Consider the following 23,999-nt stretch of genomic DNA (forward strand, 5'->3'; position numbering starts at 1 on the left):
TTTAACCCTTAAAACTCATAACATTTAAACTTTTTACAGTCCTGGGGTTATGATCTATAAACCCAATTGACCTGTGGCAAGTGAATCCGGTCTAGACTATGCCAATTGTCATGCTGTATGGAGTGGCTCACAATTGTGAGCGCCTCCGTCAGGACAGTGTCAAAAATAGGGTAGATACCTCAATCTGGCGGTATGTTTTATAAGTAGATTTTATCAAGCCAGTAACAAATGTGAACTCCTGGATCACTATAACAGTCTTACCTTGGAGTCACAGACAGTCCCCTTAGATTCTCCAGTCTATCTTGCCCTCCAGATAAAAGGGACTTAGTGATAAATGGTCTCTTACACACACACACACACACACACACACACACACACACACACACACACACACACACACACACACACACACACACACACACACACACACACACACACACACACACACACACACACACACACACACACACACACACATTCAGGTAGCTTTCAGTCCCAAGAGACCAGTCACTTACCCCAGATCTCACACTAAAGACAACACATGTAGCCAATCCTGTAACAGACTATCAAAAGGTTTATTGATTAGGAAAAAGAAATAAGAGCATTATTTATGGGTTAAAGCAAGCAAACATATACACACAAATGATTTATCATTAGAGCCTAAGAGAGTGACAAAGCTGTAGTGATCTGTCAATTCAAAGTATCTCTCAGGGAGGACCCAGCAGGTAACCCCTGGAGATCTCTGGCTTCAGTTTGGTTTCTCTGCACCTGTGAGAGTTCAAATAGCAAGAGAGATGAAAAATCTTCAGCTAGTATTTTTATTTCTTCCAGCATTCAAAGCGATGGGATGAGTTCTTCTGCATGTATTTCCCCACGGGCGGATGGGGCAATTAACAAAGTTATTATCTTAGAATGGCTCATTTAAATTTTGATAGTCCTCCTGGATGGGCCGAGGGTGGGTGACAATTCCCTTGCCTGGGTTCACAAGTTGAGAGCAAACATTTTCAAAGTTGTAAAGCAAAACTTACATACTTTCTTACAGGATGGAATACAGACATTACAAGTGAGATTAAGGATGCAGCAATTTAAAAGCATTTCAGAGTCTAAACACTAAGTACATTCTTATGACTAATATCTATTTTGAGCAAAACTAACATACAGGTGAACTGGTCTGGTCTCCAGCTATGAGTGTGTCGGTTCTTAGCTAAAGCCTGAAGTCTTGGAAAGAGCTGGTACTTGACCTGCCAGTGTCACAACCTGGTTCTTATACTGCTGCCTGGGATACCTCACTGATACCCCTTTTTCATAGGTAGAATTAGCTATACATTCCCAATACTTGGATTCCTGTCATTTATCCAGTTTTTATTCCATGGTAGGATTCACCTCTTGACCCACAGTTAGGTAAGCAAGGTTTCCTAATAGCCTTACATAGGACAATTTAGTCAAAAACCTTTTGGAAATCTTATCAATAGATTCCCCTTCAGCCGCTAATTGATTACATCTTGTAGCTTAGAGGGTGTGTTTAAGCTCATTGTGACTCGGTATGTTCAGTGTGTAAAAAGAAACGGTCCTAAATCTAAAATTTTGCAGTCAAATATGTTACCAAGTTGAAGAGCACATTAGAAACAGGAAATCTGTATGTTAACAATCTCACTGATTATGGATAGTTAAAATACAAAGAACACCGCACACCAGTTAGGATCTTTCAGTTTATATAAGCAAATGTATGTCAAGAGTCCTCAACTGAGTTCTGAGTTTGCATTGTGTACACCACGTTAGTGATGACATATTCTAAATAAAGTTTGTTTTGTTTTGAAAAGGTTATAGCTATTTACACCTGCCTTTACTTATTGAAAACAATGTGTGGTATGGAGGGTAGTTAGATGTCGTCTCTTTCGATTAGAAACTGGAAACAGCACCAGTAGGATAGGAATTAATGATGGAGAATTCATCCTACACATTGACGTTGAGTGTTCTGTGATCCCCAGGGTCACTGAATTGACCAGCAAGTTCTGCCTCTTCTCCTGGAACCTAGCATGAAAACCAGACAAAAGGTTAATTCAACATAATGACATCTGGCCTGTTTTCCCCCCAGTAGTTACAAATGCAATTCTTTCTACTTATATCAATCATCAAACATGCATAGTCTAACTAAGGAATGCTGGGCCAGCTAGAATGATCACAACTGAAGATGTTGCATCAGGTATCATGTACTGAAGCTCTCGGATAGGGCTCATGCTTTTAATTATTAACAAGATGACCTAGTCTTTCACGTATTCCTGTACTAAATAAGCAATTCTGAGTTATTTATTGTCTATTTAAACTGGAAGACTGACCCAAAACCTTGCGAAAGGATGGATTTCATAACAGGTGCTATATCTATCAATATAGCATAAAGGCTTCATCCGTGATTTTCAAAAAAGTCTAAAGGAGATTGGTGCCTAATTGCCACTGAACTTCAGCAGGAGTTGGGTGACAAACTCCCTTAACCGCCTATAAAAATACCAGCCTCCTTTTAGAGTTATGGGCTAATTAGTGTCATGGCCTTACGCAAGTAGATTCATTGGCTCTCATGGGACTCTGTGGTGGTGAGGTGAGCAGGATGGTATTATTGTTAAAATAATGCTATTTCTTTTTGCATTTTTCCTCAACACTTCAAAACTTTTCTACTTGCTCTAATTGTCATGATTAAAAACTTATATTCTGGACACACGTTTCTGGCACGTCTGCCATCTAAGCAATATGATCTCCCCCAGATCTGACAGAATCAGTTGCAGAGGTCTCAACAGGACCCATGTCTCTGGACACTCAGCCCTATGCCTTATCCTTTTTTATCACAGCTAAGCTTCCTTGGGCCACTGTTGAAACAAAGCTGCATTTCTAACACTGGAGGGGTTTGTATTTCTCAGCGCATTACTGCATCCTCCTCCTCTCACCAAATAAATAGCCATGGTTCACATACAGTGCAAATAGTTTAGGCCTGGTCTTAAAAGTTAGATTGACCTAATTACATCGCTCAGGGGCATAAAAAATTCACACCCCTGAGCACTGTAGTTAAGCCAACATAGCCCGTAGTGTAGATGTGGGTAGGTTGACGGAAGGATTCTTCTGTCAACCTTACCACTGCCCTCAGGGAGGCGGAGATGGAAAACCTCTGTCTGCTGATGCAAGACACATCTAACTCTATGGTGCTACAATAGCATAGCTGCAGTGCAGGAGCTGTGCCCTCTAGTGCCCATAGAGTAGACATGGGCTTACATCCCATGGAACTTACCTCATTTCTTTCCTCTGATGTTGTACCTTATGAGCTCCCACTAGCACAAAACATTTAGGTATTTTTATCTTCTCCCATCTTCTTCCAGCACATTTTTCATCTGACTTTGCTGGTGCTCCCCTTTCCCCAAAACATAACTTATTGGAGACCTTAGCTCGGACAAATGCTCATGACCAGGGCATGACAGGGTGAAGACAATGCCAGCTTTTAAGAGGCCAGGAGCTTCCTAGAGCCTAAACATTTCTCCCTGAAAGCTAACTGGAGTGTTTGGTGTACTCTTGACTTGGGAGGACACTACCTATTGTTATTTGTGAGATTACAGTGCCAAGAGGCTTTAATCGAGATTGAGGCCCCAATGTGTTAGGTGCTGTACAAACACATAGCAAGAGTCTGTCCCTGCCCTGAAGATTTTATCATCTATAAAGACAAGATAGAAAATGTGACTTTTACATTATCCTCATTTTAAAGATGGGGAACTGGGGTATGCAGGCAATTAATGACTTCTCCAGCATCACAAAGGTAGAACTGGGAAGTGAACCGAGATTTGATGAGTCCTAGCAAAGTGCCTTTACGACAAGGCCCTCCTTCCACCTACACTGGCAAGCCTGAGATTTTCGTTTTGACTTCCCTCCCTCTTCCAGGCCCTGTGTCTAAGGTTTCTCTTTATCAGATGAAAAAATAAAGGACATAGAAATGTTTTTTAAAATCATGAACAATAACCATCTCCTGCCCTCTGATGACAGTGGATTTCAAGAGCTGTTTCCTTTGCAGCCTGCCTACCTCTCTCTGTTCCTCCTCCATTCACTTTCACAGCTGCAGCGCCAAAAGCCTTGCATTTTTGGAGGCAGACCTGAGAAATCCTAAATCTGAGATTAAGCAGGATTTTTGAAGCCTGGCTCCAATGTGTAAGTGACTCCCCCATTTAACAAAGATTCAACAAATCCTCCCTCTACTACTAGGGAACAAGAGTTGTTTTGTATTGTAATCTGCTAACAAAAGGAAATGAAAGCTTCACTTCCTGATGGTCCGATTCCTCCACGGTTATACCCTACCTCCCAGTAAACTGAGTCGTCGAAGCAGTTCTCATCAGGTGCTTGTCCCAAGAAAGGCAAATTTAGAATTAAACCTGCAAGAGAGCAAATACAGTGAACTACAATGGGCAAACGTGCCATAACAGATGGCCTCGGGGAGGAAATCCTATTGCCCTATCTACATCTCTGATTTTCTACCTCCTGAGAGTTCTGACTTCACTCCAGAAACACACAGCACCAGGCCCTATAATATCAAGCCACTCAATAGTCTAGGCTGTGCAGGCTAACACTTTCCACTCCAAGACCCTGTTTTCAGTTGCTTATAGCTTTCCCCAACTTAAAACAGTTTGGATTGAACTTTTCCATGCTGTGTGTCTGCCTTGGGCTGAATTGTTTTTGGGAAGTATCAGTTAACAGGATTCAGCCATTTCTGAGAATAAGGTTTGGGAAATTACATTTCTTTCCCCACCTCCCGCCATGTTAAAAATTTTATACAGCTGGTTCATTGAGATGTTCTAGCACCTCCATGCTTTGGAGCAGGAGCGTGAAATTTGACATGGGCTTGCCCTGGTATCAGGGGTGTGCCTTTGGCTGTGCTTTTGAAAGGTAGCCCAAATCTGGTCAAATTGTAAACCTTGGAAAGATCCAGTTTACACATGCTCAGTAGAGGCTGGCTGCTAACTTCTCTGAGGATTTCATACTTACTGAGCATGCTCTGTCCTCACACAGCCCCCCCTTGAAGCTCAGGAATTCTGTGTTCAACTCCAGGTTCTGGGGAGAAGTGCTCTCTAGTGACTACAGATCCTTCTGCCCCTCCCCTCCAACCACCTGTTTCGTAGGCTCATGGACTTTAAGGACAGAAGGGACCATCATGATCATCTAAGTCTGACCTCCTGAACATTGCAGGCCACAGAACCTCAATCACCCTGTGGCATATTGACATGGGCCCCCTGCCCTTCTGGGTCCTCTCGGCAGTCTCCTCCCTCCAAAACAAACAGACTCACAGGCTTCACCAGGTGCAATCACCCATGCTCATATATTTACAGTATACAAAGGCTAATCTCACTCCCAAACCAGGCCCATAGGCTTTGGGCTAATCACCTTTCCTTAAGGAGGCCAATTAAGTAGCAGGGGTTCCACCCTCTTCCCTGGCCATGTCTCTTCCTTGGTTCCTCCCTAGCTGGCTTATATACCCCTCCAGCTTGGGAAACAGCTGTTCCCCTTTGCCTCATTAGGCACAGCTCTGGCATGCTCTCATCAGCACCTTCTTGCTTACAGTCTGGGGCCCTGCTGGCCCATTTCACCCCAGCGCAGGCAGCGGGGGTGGGGGTGGCAGAGGGACCGAGGGGCTAATCACCCTCTAATCACTCCTGTAATAGACACCTAACCTCTGGCTGAATCATTGAGGTCTTCAAATCATGAGTTAAATACCTCAAGTTACAGGGAATCCACCCTTTACACTAGTTTAAATTTGCAAGTGACCCATGCCCTATGCTGCAGAGGAAGGTGAAAACCCCTCAGGGTCTCTTCCAATCTGGCCAAGGGGAAAATTCCCTCCTGACCCCAAAAGTGGTGATCAGTTAGACCCTGCGCATGGGGGCAAAACCTAGCAGCCAGACACCTGGGTAAGAATTCTCTGTAGTAACTCAGAACCCAGCCCATCTAATGTCCCTTCACAGGCCATTGGGCATATCTACTCCTAGTAGTCAAAGATCACTCAATTGTCAAATTAGGCTTTCCCATCATACCATCCCCTCCATAAACATATGAAGCTCAGTCTTGAATCCAGTTAGGTTTTTTGCCCTCACTGCTCCAGTTGGAAGGCTGTTTCAGAACCTCACTCCTCTGATGATTAGAAACCTTCATCTAATTCCAAGGCTAAACTTCCAAATGGCTAGTTTATATCCACTAGTTCTTGTGTCCACATTGGCGCTGAACTTAAATAATTCCTTTACCTCCCTGGTATTTATCCCTCTGATGTGTTTATAGAGAGCAATCATATCTCCCCATAGCCTTCTAAACAAGCCAAGCTCTTTGAGTCTCCTCTTAGGAGGAGGTAGGTAGGTTTTCCATTCCTCATATCATCCTAGTAGCTCTTCTGTGTAACTGTTCTTAAACATGGGAGACCAGAATTGCACACAGTATTCCAGATGAGGTCTCACCTGTGCCTTGTATAATGGTACTAACACTTCCTTATCTCTATTGGAAATACCTTGCCTGGCGCATCCTAGGACTGCACTAGCCTTTTTCACAGCTGACTCACACTGGTGAGTCATAGCATCCTGTGATCAACCAATTCACACAAGTTTTTCTCCTCTTCTGTTACTTCCAACCAATATGTCCCCAGTTTATAGCAAAAATTCTTGATTTTATTTCTTAAGTGCATGTCCTCGCACTTTGTACTATTAAATTTCATCCCATTTCCATTACTCCAATTTACAAGGTCATCCAGACCATCAAGTATGATATTCTAGTCCTCCTCTGTATTGGCAATACCTCCCAACTTTGAATCATTTGCAAATTTTATTAGCATACTCCCACTTTCTGTGCAACGTCAGTAATAAAAATGTTAAATAAGATTGGTCCCAAGACCGATCCCTGATGAACTACACTAGAAACTTCCCTCCAGCCTGACAGTTCCCCTTTCAGTATGACCTGTTGTAGTCCACCCTTTATCCACCTTTCAGTTCTCATATTAATCCCCATCTTCTCCCATGTGGAACTGTATCAAATGTCTTACTGAAATCCAGGTAGACTAGATCTACTGCATTTCCTTCTCTAAAAAATCAGCTATCTTCTCAAAGACGGAGGTCAGGTTGGTCTGGCTTCTATTCTCCCCTCTCATCCTTCCTAGCTCCTGTCCTTACCCTGCCCCCTGCCCACACTACTTCCTATACTTCCCACTCCATTGGAAGGGGAGTGGGATGCGTACTTCATTAATTAAGTAAAAGCATATAAGTATAAAGTAAAAGCATATAAGTATAATTAATTAATCCTGCCATTTCCTAACGTTCGAGTGCTTCAGTTTGTCACCTTAACCTTTTTTACATGTAAGCTTGCTGCTTGGTTCTTGGATTCCCACAAAGGATTTCTTAGAACTGTTGATGGTTTGGAAGGGATATATTATATATCTCCTATTGAGCACCCACAAATACAGTGGAAAACAAACCAGAAGCTTTTATTACAATTCCACAATCAGATCTTTATGCCCGTGCAGATTCTCTGTGCTTATTCAGCTACACTGTTAGGGCATTCCAGTCTAAAACTATTTACGTAACCTATCTGATTTACACCCCCCAGCATACGGGTAGATAGCTATTAAATTATTCACTGTTCCAAGCTTTTATTTTACTGCAATTTGCTTAATTATTGATCGAAAAATAACCCAACCTCTAAGTGACATGTATCAATGGCATCAGCTTCAATAAAACAAGAAGATTCCCAATGTGATCTTTGTTTTAACATTCTTTACTGAACATTAAGCAGGGGCGAGGTTGTGCGGGAATTCAAACCAGATAATCATGGTGGTCCTTTCTAGCCTTAAAATCGATCAATCTGTTTTTCGGTTGATATTGTTTGCAGAACAAAATGCTAACTGGGGCATATCTCTATAGTTTGCATAGACTTTGGGGGGCTGTTTGCATCTTACTGACCTGCAAGTGCTCCTCCTACCAAAGCAATCCCAATGCTGCAACCCAGAGCAGCAGCCTGCATGGGAGCAGAAGGAGAGGCAGAGTCCCTGACAATGAGAAAAAGGCAAATGACAAAAGATTAAGATGTCACTACATTTCCAGAGCTGGTACTCTGCTAGCTTATATGCTTGTTTATTACCATGCCCTGCTGGATGGATGGAATTTTTAGGGATGTTGCTATGCAGGAGAGCTGTGCTTTTATCACAAAAACAGTAAAATTGACTTCGCTTCAGGCTTTGTTTCAAAATCAAAGCACGGCATAGATTTGTTGAGAGGTTTGTTTAAGTTCCTCAATGAAAAAAAGAGCGGCTCTATATTTTCATGTAAAGTTTCCACGAGAGAAAGAGATCACAGTGTACAGTGTTGTCAAGTATTGCAATTTTATTGCGAGTCTTGCAATAGTAGGTTTTACCAATTCAGGCCCCAGCTCCTAGATTCAGGTGAATTCGTGAGAACCTCCTTGGTCATTAGAAAGTTTCTAGCTTTGTGGGTGCAGAGAAAAGAATGAAAATGTGACCTGATCCACCCTAGAAACCAGAAGATAAATAAAAAGAACTCCTCTTCCCCAGTTCTTTCTTTTTAAACCTCATGATTTTTAAACCAATCTCATGATTTTTGAGCATTCAGGATTGAATACAAAATAGCTGCCAGTGAGAATCACTGCCCCACTAAGAATCACGTTTTAACTGCAGAATAGAGAAAGTATTTTAAAAGATCTGAACTGAAATCTGAGGGGCATCTTCTGAAAAGAAATAGTGATTGGATCTAGGCAACAAAAGGTGAATACTCTCAGCTTGAAGCATATTTACTTCATGTGTGTTCATGCTCCTTTCGTGCTTGTCTTGTGCAAATTCTCTAACAAATGGGTTTTCTGGCAGGAATGTTCCTTGAAACAGAATTTTTTAAGTGACTGTTGTAAAACATTGACCAAAAATGTATTTCAAATTGGCAATCCAAAGGATTTGCACTAGAAACCTGATTCAAAAATCCAAATAGATAACACAGGATCACTATCTATGAATGGACATGTACCTAGGGGGCAGAGGTAAGGCTGTGAATGCAACCTTAACATTCACAATCCCTGACTTTTTAGTACTTAATTTACAACCATGTATTTGCAACAGGGACAATGACTGATTCTCCTCTCATTTACACTGGTATGAATCAGCAGTAGCTGCATGAAAGTCTGTGGAGTTACCGGATGTAAAAGAGGTGTAAGTGAGGGGAACACCAGGCCCATCGGTTTTATATTTAATATAAACTGTATGAAATCTATTATATGAAATTCTTATATAGGGCTACATAAGAACATGCAGTTTATTCAGTCTGATGCCCAAAATTAAAGTGGTGAAGGGGAATGAAGGCATTCTTGGGAATTGTTTTGGTTCATAGTCTAGTAATTCTAGATCTAAATAAAGGGATTCTAAATAAAACATGGAAAGAAAACAAAGCGGAATTGCAACTTGACTAAAGAAGCCTAACTTCCACCTTATTTATTTCACTTACCTCAATTTGACTCGTGCTGCAGCTGCAATGATGCTTGCAAGACCTCCCAGTACACCAGGTAATCCATGTAAATTATGGACTCCACATGTGTCTTGAATTTTCAGTTTAGAAGAAAAGAATGGCTAAAAGGAGAGGGACATATACTTTCATGTCAGGGTATGGCCTACAGGTTTCGTTGAGCAGATTTGTTAGACAAATTAACTGGGGAGAACATGAAATAGTAAAATATGTTTCATAAGTATAGATAAGGATTTGACCATAATCCTGAGGTCTTCACCGTAATCCTTATCTATACATATGAAACATCATTGTTATATTAGTTATGAAGGGGCAAATCTCAACTTAAATCAAGTCGGCTGGTCCTGGACACTCTAGTGCCCTAGGCCCGTGCTACTGAGTGAGGAAAGGACACTCAAAAGGGACAAGAAGCTGCATTATGGCACAGAACACAGCTGCTCTGTGATGCTTCATAACAACTCAGACACAGATGTGAAAGTTGAAGGCTCACATGCCAACTAGAGCTGGTTGAGAATTTTCCAGTAGAATGTTTTTCTGTTGGAAAATGCTGTTTCGGCGAAATAAAAACTTTCTGTGGAATGTAACAGTTTTGATGAAATTACGTTCAGAAACCTATGGAGTGAAAATGCTGAGTTTCAGCCAGCTCTAATGCCTATCCAATCCCTTCATCTCCCCAAGGTCTGGAATCCTGATTTCGGATGGCGAGCAAGAACATGCTTATGTCCCATTGGCTTCCATGTAGCCAGCTGACTAGGTCTTGCTGTCTCTATTTACAGTACAGGCCTGATTCTGACTTTTCTGTCCAGTAAATCAGGTTTAACTCTAGTGAAATCAACAAAATTTCAGTGTCGTAAAGCTGATGTAAGTGAGCTCAGCATCAGCTCCTGCATATTTTACTTCAGTTAATACTTACAGTCAAGAACTTGAACCCAACGACAGAGACGAGACCAGCAACACTACCAATTATCATCGCACCAAAAGGATAGATGTCCATGTCCGCACAAGAACCCACTGCGACTCCTCCTGCTAGGGTGGCATTTTGAATGTGAACCTGTGCAGGACGTAAAACAATGAAGAGTAAGATGACAGCTGTGGAACAGAGGCCAGGATTGTATGTGGATGACTCACGTCACAAGCCTCCTGTATCTTCACATGTGCTGTTTACATTATAAAGTGAAACTTAAAATGTGTCTCCAATACACTGATGTCAGACTGAGGCTGTCACAGAATGAACTAAGCACATCAGAGGCCTGGTTTTGAGTCTACAGCATAATCACTGCTCTGTAGGGTCCCCTTCTGCATACAGGGACCAGATATGTGGATCTGGTGGATTTGTGGATCCACAATAAATCATTCTATTGGCATTAAGGGTAGGCTACATGGCTAATTAGGCTGCTTAATTTTCAGCTGCAGCTGCCCAATATGCAGCTGCCCAACCCACCCAGCAGGCAGGACAGCTTTGAGGGAGGTCACATTCTGTTACCCTTTAAAGACATCCTCCCACTACGTGGAGCAGCAGCAGGAGTTGGAAAACTAGCCAGGATTTGACTGCCCTGTTCTCATCAGCCAGGATATTGTGGGGCAGAAGGAGAGCCCCTTCTTTAAGGTCAGCCCCTCCAATGCATGCTATGAGGACAGCAGCAGGGACCAGGATTCATCATTCCAGTGTGGACCTAACCCAGCCACTCCCTCTCCTCCCCAATGGTCAGCTTCTGGGAGGTGGCTTGTCCCTTTTGAGAGCCCTTTCCTTACTCAGTAGCACAGGCCTAGGGCACTAGTGTGTCCAGGACCAGCCGACTTGATTTAAGTTGGCTTCTTTTCAGAGGAAAAAAAACTCATCGCTTGAGAGAATACTTGAATAGGACGGGGCAGAGTAGGCCCAGGCGCCAACTGCCTCCCTGATTTGGGGTAGGAAGGTGGCATGTGCCCCCTAGAGGGCAAGAGGAGGGACTGTCTTTGTTACGGAGCCCAACGTGGTCTTTGCTTTCCCCTCCACCCATGTCCCACCCCTGTAGCCAACAGGCAACCCCACTTGGACCAACATCTGGGTTTTGACGCTGGCCCTTCAATACGATTGCTTGAGCCAATGGACTAAATCCTAGAGGGGGATGGGAAACATGCACAGAGCAGAGTGGGTTACACACCCGGGGCACAATCTAACCCTAAACTTTTTGAACCACAAACAAGGGTCCTAGTTTGGTCTGAGTTTGGAGCAAAGGCTCCAGATAGCTCTTTTATTTTCGGAACCAGCCCATTCATCCCTCCCGCCGACAGGGTGACTCTGTCATTGTAATTCTGTGCTAGATTTCATGGTAGAAGTGGGGTTTTGCCGTGACTCTTACCATATCTAACTTGCCTCTGTGTTCGAGCAGGCTTGAGAAGGCAAAGGCTGTGAGTGTGCATGCAGCCAGAGAAAAGTAAGTATTAATGATCGCTCTTTGCTGGAGATCTTCAGGGTTTGCAATGGCTGAGTTAAAACTGGGCCAAAACAGCCAGAGGAAAAGGGTACCTGCATGAATGCAAAAAGACATTAAATCATAGGTAGGTTTTCAGTGTCAGATTTCTTGTTTACAAGAAGAAACAAGGCAAGAACAGGAGAATGGGGAAGTACAATACAAAATGATCATATATTTGGAAAAATGATGGACACAGAAACTTTTGACCCCAGAAATGAAAGAGAAGACAAAAGAAAACCCGAGCACATATGAGCTCCCTTCTCCAAATTCCCATGAAGTGGTTGGGAATAAAGGAGACTTGGGTGCTAGTTCTCCCAAAGATTCACTCTGTGGCCCTGCTTAAGTCTTTTAGAGTCAGATTCTGCCATGCTCAGTCACCCTGAGGAGGACCTTACTTCCAAATTAACCACTGGGAATACTTGTAGAGTGAGATTCCTCAACATGAATAAAGGTGGGAGAATCAGGCCGGCAACATCTTTTTGTCTCAGTTTCTCTATCTGTAAAATGAACATAATACTAATACTTACCTACTTAGCAGGATGCTTAACTCATTAAATAGAGCTGGTTGATAGTTTTCCATTAACATTTTGTTTTTTGGACAAAAAATTACTTTTCCCCCTTAAAATGAATTTTTTTGTAAAAAATTTACCCATCACTGAAATTTTCTGGGGTTTTTTTCATGAAAAACCAAAACATTTTGGTTTTATTTGAAAACACAACATCTGCAGCAGAAGAAAAGAAGCATGCTGCATGGATTGTGAGAAAGAACAAGTCTCTAGTATAGCAAATAGTATTTACAGTGTATTGGATGAAGGAAGGAACAGATGACCAGTGCTTTCCATTCTTTTGACAATACACTTCTCCTACTTACCAATCATGGCAAATATGTCTGAGTGGTAGGCTGACCCTTCATTTTTATGTCCCTCTTTCAGACTGGGACGATACAAGACCCGGGCTGCAGCCAATCCAAAATAGGCTCCAAAAGCATGGATAGTCATTGATGCTCCCGTATCAGTGGCCTGCAACAGGAAAAAATGTGAATCCTAAAGCTGGCGCCATCCCTACTGGGGAGAGGAAGGGGTCAGGAGTCTAATAAAGGAGGAATTTGGCTGGGTTTGGCTGTGTACCTTCCATGGTGGAAGCCAGAGTTAGAAGTCCAGGGAACTACAGAATGAACCCATGACACAAGTAAGGATGAAAAGGGGATCAGTAACTCTGACCCCGGATTTAAACAAGGCACTTTCCTAGTGGCCATCTTTAGTGATGCTGCATGATTCAGTTGTTTAACAGAGATTGTTCCAAACCAGGCAGTCAGTATTGTATTCTACAGGAGCTACTGGGCAGATATATACAGACACGGGAGATATGGGAGGAAAAAGTTAGTTAGGGTCAGGGATGGATGACTCAAAGATTTCTGGTCTTGGAAGCAAAGTAAGGTCTGAGTTAAAGACAATGAAAAGGAGTCAGGAGAGCTCCAGAAATCCAAATGAGCAAGTTTCATACTGGGCATGAGACTTTCTCTCAAAAAGTAGATGGTGCTATTACCTTCAAAACAGCTCTCTGGGCTCTCTGATGCAGATAACCAGAATCATGCCTATAGACTCAGAAGTCAGCTGCTCTTCACTGCTCTTTGAAAGACATTTGTCAATCATGTGCCTTTTCCCCAAAAGAGGGACTTCAGGAGAAGACTTTGAAGCATTCAGTAGTCACAAGTTATGCTGTAGCCAGGAGTTAGCAAAGAGAAAGATAGAGGAATTGGCAAGTGAGTTGAGGAAGATATAAAGTTGTGTCATACAGATTGAAGCGGTATCTAAGTTTGAAGCTACGCAATAAGATATCCAGAGAGGAGAAGCCAAATGGAGAAGTGAAAAAGAATAAGGAGAGAGATTTGATTCACCCTAGGACAGAGCAAATGAATGGGAAATAGGATTCTCCACACACAGAGAACTCTTTGCTATAACTTAATAGAGATAATAGTAGCTTTCCTTCTTCAGTAAATGTATAGTTCTTACCTTGAATACATCCACAACAAGATGTTCGTTGCATGAAAAGATTGTGATCTCTAGAATGGTCATGATCAGCATCTGGATTGGACTTGTTTTCCCCAGGACGGCTCCAAATGAAATCAAGACGGTTGCTGTACTGAAGTCTGCATTTATCATACTGAATATAAGAAAATTAATAAAAACAAAAACCAGTTTAATCTGACCAGAAATGAAACAGGATCCCAAACTCGTATCAATACAATCTACAAAGCTAGCACGCTCGAGGAGTGAGATATCATCAGGTTGTGTTCTGCTAGTGGCAGATAAAAAAACAATAAAATCTCCTTGGGACTTTTTCAGCATAGGGGACCCAAAACATGCCATGGGACAAAAAGTGGGTCCCAAGGAAGATTACATACATGCACAGACAGCATTCTTGCCAAGCAGGATGAAGTCATAAAGAAAAGTCAGAAATAAGGCTATTGAGGACATACAAGGAGCTTGTAATTATCTGGTTGTTGTGATCTAGAATTGGTATTGCTGATCTTTCCAAAGGCAATTGTAAGATGAGTAACTCCCTTGTTCTGGTAAAATTCTCCTCTTGGGTTACATGGGGTAGCTCAGCTCTGAAATTCTATTCCCCCCCATATGGGCCTCCCTCCCATTTTCATCAGGGATAGATTTGCATGGATAGGTGTTCAGAGGGTGGTAGTATTAACTAGTTATTAGGATGGAATAAAGGTATGTTAACTAAAGCAGGGTGAATATTTGATTTTGAGTTTGGCCAGGACACACAACAATCAGAAAACATATTTGGTTCCAAAAATAGTTGGAATTTGTCAGCAAATCGAAAAAGGCAAACTTCAGAAAAGTGTCTTCCTTATCATAGAATCATAGAAGATTAGGGTTGGAAGGGACCTCAGGAGGTCATCTAGTCCAACCGCTGCTCAAAGCAGGACCAACCCTTACTAAATCATCCCAGCCAGGGCTTTGTCAAACTGCACATTAAAAACCTCTAAGTATGGAGATTCCACCACTTCTCTGCAGTGGGTAGCATTCAATTTCTCCTGTTAACACTGCTCCATATATATTCACTGAGCAAAGAGGAAGAGAGTGAGAATGACTCTGTAGCAAGGTGATTAAGGCCCTCACCTGGCAGGGAGATGAGGGGGATTCGAATTCCTCCTCTGAATCAGGCAGAGAGAAAATTTGAATCTATGTCTCCTACTTCCCAGGTGAGGGTGTAGCCTACAGGACTAGCCTGCTTGCTTGCATATATATATACATATATACATACATATATCTTTATTTATAGATTCAAGTATGGTTGTTTGATTATAATAGAGTCATAGATTTATATTAAAGTATAATAGCTGTAATACAAGGTACCTTACAGGCCATATCCTTTATGAAAGCTAACACAGTTAGCATACATAGGTTCGGGACCTTTGGCCCAGATAAGTAATGATGAGTTAAAGGATAAGACATATATGGTTATAACCTTTACCCTAGATAAGTCAGGAGGCATCAAAACAGGGGAGGCTGTCACAGGTTATGCCTCCAGTAAACTTCACAGATACACCACAGAACACACAAAAGGGACAGAAATAACAAAGGTGAGAAAAATGAACCATCTGGAAAGGATGGAGATATGTCATGAATACGCACGAACCTGCCAGCCTATAGAATAAGTGTACCCTAATTATCTGGGGGTGAAGAATCCAAATCTGGACTTAGGAGGAGGACCCATATTGCTCAGGGTATAAGAAGGGGCAAATCGTGTTAATTGGATCGATTGTCAGCTACTCCTGTTTGAAACTTCTTTTAGTTAGTGTTAAGATTTTGTTCTTCGTTTATACGTAGTATTATTTGTAGTGTTAGTCTTATAGCTCTTAGCTCTCAAGCATCGCCTAGCTCTCCATCCCACTACTCAAGAATTGAGGAATGAGACATCTCTCCAACCAGGTCATCAGGGAAGGGTGTGAGTATATTAATCCAAAACATACCATAAATATATATATCACATGAGTCTCTGAATTAAGATTGTATTATCCATTACCCATTTGATTATTCATTTTCTTTTAATCAGACATTTGTCTATCATTTTATGTTATCTTAATAAAATTATACAGATTTGGCTATCACTGTGAACCTTCCTGTCGTGCATCCTGGGGTCTCTATAAAACTCTTCTGGAGCCTGGTTCCGGGACAGGAACCTCATTATCTTCTGGTCAGATCAATTGGCGAACCTATAACCCCATTCAAATGACTAAAACACCCAAAACCAGGCTACAGGGGCCTTAATCACCACTCCACAGTCGTTCTTGCTTTTTGGCCCAGTGAATCGTTATATACTTATACAAAGTGGAACAGCTTCAAAGGAGAGCTTGAGAAAAAAAATAGCTAAGCCTGGTGATTAAGACACAGCTGGTAGAACAGAGAGCTGAGTTCAAGTCTCTGCTCCAATGAATATTTAATTATTTGTACAAAGTGGAAAGATCGAGACCACCCTCCCTGCTGAGTAGCCTATAGCCTGGTGTTTAGGATGTTCACCTGAGAGGGGGGAAGCTAAGTGCAAGCCACTGCTCCAGAGTAGGGATTCAAATCTAGGTCTCCCCATCCAAGGTAAGTACCTAACCCCTGGGCTAAAGCTTGTAAGGAAGATATAGAAACACAGATTTTTCTGAAGCTGAAAACTTTTCTGAAAAATGTTTTCCCAGCTGAAAATAATTGGGTCAAATTTGCAAATAGTTTTGGGTTGACTGAAACGGCATTTTTCAATGAATAAATTATTACTCCAAAAATTTTTGCCCAGCTCCAATGTTAACCCCAAAGTCACCAAGGACCTTTTTGTATGGGGAGACAGTCACAGTGGATTCTGCTAGGGAAGAACCTGCAAGTATTTAGAGGCTTGTTGTGTTGTTTCTGCCTCTCCTTCAATAAAGCTTGGGCGCTGTATCTTTTAGCTTCTCCTAGTTATTCTTTGCACACTCTTCAGGGCAAAGCAACAACAAAAACAGGCTGTCAGAGGTGAGATCCATTGGGTGGGCCTGGGAGATGCCTTATGTCTGAGGCAGGTTAAAAGATTCCCATAAATGAGACATTACGAAAGCTTATTTCTGTGTAAATATTTATTATTACAATTTATCATCACTGCAGTTTTCCGCTTATAATAAGGCTGAATCAAGGCCTATTGTAGTCACAGGGAAGGCTCCATTCCCTTTAATGGGCATTGGGTCATTGATCCTGAGCCATTTCAGTCAGGGGATTTTTGGTGTTGAATTAACTGGGTACTCCACTGGGCCTAGGAGAGAGTTATACTTACCTTTGGACGTCAATATTAATTTTTTTTGCCTTCATGTGCCAAAATCCTTGCATCAGGATGCCCCACTGGAGACCGAATGCAGCAATGAGCATGTTGATACCAACACTGCTGAATCCATATTTCTTCAGGAAGGTCATCAGGAAACCAAACCCAACAAATATCATCACGTGGACATCCTGAAAGACTGAAAAGTCGATGGAGCCATGAATAGGAGGTTTTTTGGGGAAAGGAGAGGCCATTCTTTCACTATCTCGCTATCATTTTGTTTGGCAGAGAACTACATTGCCCAACCAATGCTGATAGTCAAGATATAGATAGAACCCACCGAAACATTCCTGCTGTCTGAAAGATGGGGAGATCTTTGTACTACAGTTAATGAAAATATTATTTAAAATAATCATTTTTAAAATGTCATTAAAAAGTGCAACCTAAATTCATTATCTTAATTTGGACATTTGCCAATTAACAAACAAAAGCCCCTAGATCTTCACTCTTCACAGTGCCTTACATACCTCTCAAGGTGAGCTTTGTGTCCAACAGATCTGGGTCCATTTATGAATATAAACAACATATTTTTCAATCTCAGTTTGACTTCCCAGTAAGAAAATTACTAGGGAACAACTCATTCGTTTAGTCTCCCCAAAACTCTTCATATAAAAGTGTCCAGCAACAGGGACAGTGGACATAGTAAACAGAATATGTGGCTTGAAGTTTAATTCTCCACGAGTGTTATTTGCATACCATTTCTATTAGAACTACCATGAGACTGCATTACCACCTTATATCACAAGAGGGCACAAAGTGCATTCAACAAGCTCTAATGCCTTTACATAGATTAGCCAACATTAAATTTGTGGACACTTAAAATCAAAACTATTTATAAATAACTTAGATGAGATCCCTAATCAAACTGCTCTATGTATTTGATTTGTACTGGCATATTATGGCCTCGATCCTGCAATGGAAGACACACAGGTAGATTCCAGCATCTGCAGGGAGCCCACTGAAATCAATGGGGCACAAGTGTTGACCTGGACTCTTCTAACCATAGGATGCGGGAGGGATCTATATGCAGGCTGTTCACAGACCCTTATCTTCAGACTGGACATTTTCAGATTTTTAAAATAGGATCCTTTCCTGACATCACTTTGGGATCTTCCTCTCTTCCACCCCAGAACTGCTTCCCCAACCTTTCTGACAATCACTGTTGTTGTTACTATTTATTTTAAGGGCCACACAATAATCTTAGATTTTCTATTTTGGCTTGTGATTTGCTTTACAGATACATTTTTGACTGCGATTTTAAAAGAAAATACTCATCTTGATTTGCTCTCAAAACATTTTCCTTCCTTATAAGAAGGTAAGTTGAAATGACCTGAGAGGGTATAACTGTGTATAATCTAAAGCATATATAGGATTCAGCGATAGTGTGAATAACTTTCCTTTTATGGTTATGTCAGTGGAATATATTTATCCATTCTGTGTTTCACAGAACTAAAGCACAGGTTCTCTGTTCAATTTCTCTGCTTGATAGGGTGGCTGTGGTGATGGTCTTGGTTATTGTGGAAGAAGATCAAATACAGTTGCACAATTAAAATATTACACCAAACTGAAATGGAGGAATTAACACATACATGTGAACCACAATGGAAAACAGACAAACCCTAAAGGATGCTTTTCCTCTCAGGACTGGAGACAGGTTGTTATTCTCTAAGATGGCTGGCAGATTTAACTACAAAACTCCTATTTGTTTCAATGGAAGCTATGTGGCTAAGTCCCTTAGTACTCAGCCCCAGGATCTCAACCACAGGATCCAGATGCTTTATATCATGTGGAATAAGAACTCTTCCGTGGCCTCAGTGTGAATGAGTTGGCTCATCAAGCCTATTTCTCCTGCTCATAATCCTTTTGAAGTCCCTCTCCTTTCAGTGTCAGACTCTTAACCTCCTACAGGCAAAACATTAATCTTATAAATTCTTGATTTTAAGGCCAAAAGGGACCATTATTATGATCATCTAGTCTGACCTCCTGCATAACACAGGCCACAGAATTTCACCAAGTGTTTTCACCAAACAGTTCCCTCTGATCTCCATCTTCAAAATGTCCCACTGCAAAGACAGAGCAGACATCCTCCCTACTCTTTGCATATAGTTGGCTGTACTTCTGCAGCTACCATTTCAGGCCTATTCTCCAATAGAAACTTTTCCATAGCTGAATAACAGCCTAGAGAAATTTTCCCCACTTGTTTATAGGAAATGTATCGGCAGCCTCCAGGTAGCCAGTATTAGGAATAATAAATTAAACAACACACACAGCACTAGAAACCTCCCTGATATGATCTTAGTCCCTCAGTTAAAATGACGTTAGCAGCAATTTTCAGAGCAAACCACCACCAGAAATTCTTTCCCTCAGATTCAGAAGGTACAACTGCCAAGATGGGCTCGGTCACAGACAGCCACTGACCTTTTCTTTTGAGTGAAAGAGACCAAGGTAAGTTGATGGGTTCTGGATTCATGTCAGAATGATATTCCCAGATAATCAAATGAAGTGACAGTTCCTGTTTCCCCCTCTTTTGGAGAAGCAAGGATCAAAATCAATAGGAAAAAAGCTTATATCTGCTTTACAGATATATTTATTATTAATTATTATTATTCTTGTCAATTCTCCACCCCTGCAAGCAACAGCTTGTGGGATCAGGAAATTGTAAGCCATAAAACAATGCATGGAATGTATTAAGTGTTATGATTCTTGCAAAGATATTCCATAAAATCTGTACAGAGGACACATCTGTAAAATCTGTATGAAAACATGTCATGTGGTTAGATGGGGGGAAGTATGTCAAATATGTCAGTATGTCAAAATCATAATAATCCACGTGGGATATGCCATGTCAGGTACTGTTAGAAAGGCTATAATGTGCTAAGTAAGATGATGATGTTTATATTCATGTGTTATATGGGAAATGGAAGTTATGGATATATTTGAGATATCTGTATTTCAAAGTGTGCTGCCTGGGACACACCCCAGACAGAATGGCTGCAGAACAGTAGCCTGCTTAATGGGCCATTAAGACATTCCCAGGTGCCAGGGGCCCAGGGGGAGAAGCCAGCATCACCAATGAGTCAGCAGAACTTGCTCATGTGACTCTGTACTCCATTTTGATTCCTGTAAAACTCCACAGACAGCATGGCCAGGGCCAGAAGGTATATAAGGCAATGGCCTGGGAAACCATTTTGTCTTTTGTTCCTTTTCAGCTTCAGACACATATCAGAAGCTGAAATGCAGTGAAAGGGGCTGTGTGCATTTGTATACTGGCTTCTGTGGGGATTCAGAAGCGCAGTTTGTGGCTGGTTGGGAAGTCTGGCTTGAGTGCCACCCACCAGTGGTGGGAGAATCTGCTCTCCTTTTGCAGCCTGCCGTGATCTTGGCATTATCAGGTGGCTACCCTGGGCAACGGACAGGTCACAACATCTACAGTGGCTTTTACAGAGAAACAGCCTATTTGTTCTGCTTCGACAGAAACGAATGTGAAGCTTCTCTATCAGTAAATATTGGAACATGTCATGCAGCTCTCCATTCCTTTGGATCAAATTCATTGTGGGTGTAACAAGATACAGGGGACTTAACCCTGGGGGTAACTCCATTGACTTCAATAGAATTACACCACACATGAATTTGAGACACCGCAGCGGAAAGTAGCATCACAACATGATTGAATACTCACTTTTTTCTATTCTCAGGGGAGTTCAACACTAGAAGTGTAGCTGCGCTGCTGTAGCGCGTCTGGTGAAGACGCTTTATACTGACAGGAGAGCAGAATTACCATTGGCAAAATTACCATCGGCAGAATTACTCCACCTCTGCAAGAGGTGGAAGCTATGTCGCTAGGAGACCATCTCACACCGACATAGCACCAGTGTGGACAGCACTTGGGTCGCTGTAATTTGCTTCATTCAGGGGGTGTCTTTTTCACACCCCTATGCAACATAAATTAGATTGACTTAAGCGATAGTGTAGACCTTCTAGTCAACGTAGCCATGTACGTTCCCTGAGAAACAGTCAGGGCACTAATTGTGTCCCGAATAGCCCCATATAGCACTTTTTTCCTCCTGGTGGAGGTTATGGTTTGTTCTATCAGACTGTTACTTGCTATTGTTTGCAGTCTGTTACTTAATTCATCATGGAAACAAAACAAAGAAGTCTGTTTAATCAATTATGTCTATATATAGCATCCCAGTAGACCATGTCTTGAGAAAAGAAGACTGAGGGAGGATCTGATAACAGTTTTCAAACATGTTAAGGGCTGTCACAAAGAGGATGGTGATCTATTGTTCTCCATGTCATCTGATGGTAGGACAAGAAGTAATGGGTTTAATCTCTGGCAAGGGAGATTTAGTTGAGATATTAGGAAAAGCTTTCTAACTCTCAGGGTAGTTAAGTTCTGGAACAGGCTTGGAAGGGAGGTTGTGGAATCCATCGTTGGAGATTTTTAAAAACTTGTTGGACAAACGCCTGTCAGGGATGATCTAAGTTTATTTGATCCTGCCTCAGCACAGGGGGCTGGACTTGATGACCTTGCAAGCTCCTTTCAGCCCTACATTTCTGAATCCATGTCTACACTAGAAAAAGCACTGGGTTTTACTGAATGTGCATGAAAACGATGCTAAACATGATCTATGGTATCGTTTTCAAAAGAGCCTAAGCACCATTTTCAAAAGGGTCTTAGGCTCCCTGGTGCCTAAGTCCCATTGCCTTTCATGGAAACGTAGGCTCCTAAGTCTCTTTTGAAAATGGGATGTAGACATTTAAAAAAATTTCCTCCTGGCCCTTAATATGGACAGGCACAATCATTCAAAGGTGTTAATTAAAATGTGTTTGTTAGCACGCTTTGAAACACTCCCTATTTTTCTAGCGCAGACACAAAGCCATTGCAGTGATTGGCTAGGTCTTTGAGATATCGGGGCAGTCCCCACCTCAAAACTGCCCCCACTTGCTTCTTCCCCTTGGGGATGTGTAGGAAGCCCAGGGTCAGCATAATTTAAAACTAAACTGGGCTGGACCACTGTTCCATCAAGCTGCTGATAGCGGCCAACATCTCCTAAAAGTCAATGGAGCTAAGAGGACCTACACCAGCCCATACGTCTGGCCCATTTCTTTCATGTAGACCTTCATCTGGGGTATGTACAGGGCCCTGTGCTGTGCTGGAGGCATGCTAAGGAGCTTGTGAAATACAGAGCTAGTAAGCAGTATCTTGAGAAAGGCACGAGGCAGGCAGGCGCTGTTCGAAGCCGTCACGCACAATTCTGCCAGTGCAGTCCAATGCTGGGTCACCCTGCATATTTGTTGATCTCAGTACAGGAAATGTGTCAGTCCCATAGTGAGTCTCTGGGATGTAAAGTAACTAATAGGGGCTTCAGCTGAGAGAGGAGTGATGCAGAAATAATAGCATGAACAGAGCCATGCTAACTTCATTAGGGCTGCCCTGATGTAGCTGTCTTGGGCCCTCCAGATTAGTCAATTCACATCTAAATCTGAATCATGTACTGTTTTCACAGCTCTCTCATATGGAGAATGTACCATGTACTATATGAAAATCATAATAGCAGCACATGACTGCTAAAGCGGAATCAATGAAAAGAGCCCATAGTCATGTTCTTCCTATAACAGTCACTAAAAGGGCAGTTGAAATAATACATTGTGATATAGCAAGGGCAGTAGGAGAGTGCTACTATTTGTAAGCCAGGGAGGTATGCAAGCCCCAGAATGCTCAGGGCTCTGTTCCTCTGTTGCAGTTTCAGAAAATAGTATCTCAACTGATGTCAGCTAATCACAAGATCCCCGTTTGTAAAATATCCTTGCTATTCCTTCTCATGGATCAGCTTTTTGTGAGACGAGAGAAAGAGAAGGAGAACAGCAATATTGTTTTCCATGCACAAGAACCTCCCAAGACTTCTTCAAATTTTTACAAACAAACAAACAAACAAAAAAGCCTAAGGACTGTATGTTATAACTCTCCCAAATGCCATGATTCAGCAAGTGGTATCCTTTGCAGAATGAAGGTTAGAATTCTGGTTAGTGGTAACTGCATACCCTGCCCAGTTCCTGGTACCGTTAGTTATAGAATAAACAGAACAGAAGGGTCTATGAGAAGCAATATAATTCATTTTAACAAATGAGCCTGAATCCCTGCACAACGCTCGTGATCCCTCAAAGGACTATTGCAACCTCAGCTTCTCCAAATCTTAATCTGCTATACAAACAATAGTACTTACATGGATATAGAAATAAGTTATCCTTTGAGATGGGCTTGTTCTCCTTGTATCTTACAAATATCCCAAATAGAATGATAATTAACACTTCCAGAAAAATTGCCAGGAAAGAGAATTTGAACCTCATGTTGGTAGCAAAGACTGAAGGCATAGTGAGAGTGCTTGAGGCTGCTAAGGCTAGATAAAGAGAGAGGCTTGCTGTTTGCCTTCAGTGGGGCTGGATGATACTGCCAAGAAGAGATACTGGCCGAAGTGCCACACCCAGCAGGGGAGGGGAGTAGTATGGTTCAGTCAATCGATTCCTATTCCACAGGCTGCTTCTGTGTATGAAATGTTATTAAAAGCTAAAACAAGTCAGGGGACTTACATGTTTCACTTACTTTGCAGTGAAACTTTTCTCTTTTAGTCCTTTTCTAGTGATAGATAATGTCGTCATTATGATA

General features: G+C 41.9%; 1 protein-coding gene across 2 annotated transcripts; it reads right to left on the minus strand.

Moving 5' to 3' along the window:
* Positions 1 to 563: 563 nt before the first annotated feature.
* Positions 564 to 23,720, minus strand: RHAG (Rh associated glycoprotein). 2 transcript variants are annotated; one of them, XM_067544570.1, is made up of 10 exons: positions 23,560 to 23,720; positions 17,288 to 17,471; positions 13,990 to 14,140; positions 12,849 to 12,996; positions 11,864 to 12,030; positions 10,435 to 10,572; positions 9,504 to 9,625; positions 7,959 to 8,044; positions 4,327 to 4,400; positions 564 to 2,031 (listed from the first exon to the last, which is right to left on the minus strand). In XM_067544570.1, the coding sequence occupies exons 1-10, from the start codon at positions 23,705 to 23,707 to the stop codon at positions 1,954 to 1,956; spliced, it is 1,296 nt and encodes a 431-aa protein (XP_067400671.1). In that variant the 5' UTR covers positions 23,708 to 23,720; the 3' UTR covers positions 564 to 1,953. The 2 variants fall into 2 exon arrangements, with proteins under 2 accessions (XP_067400671.1, XP_067400675.1); XM_067544574.1 differs by lacking the exon at positions 9,504 to 9,625.
* Between the last annotated feature and the right edge of the window lie 279 nt (positions 23,721 to 23,999).

This window comes from Emydura macquarii, unplaced genomic scaffold (genome assembly GCF_026122565.2).
Source record: "Emydura macquarii macquarii isolate MOO-44397 ecotype Brisbane River unplaced genomic scaffold, CSIRO-AGI_Emac_v2 contig_189, whole genome shotgun sequence".
Taxonomy (NCBI): domain Eukaryota; kingdom Metazoa; phylum Chordata; order Testudines; family Chelidae; genus Emydura; species Emydura macquarii.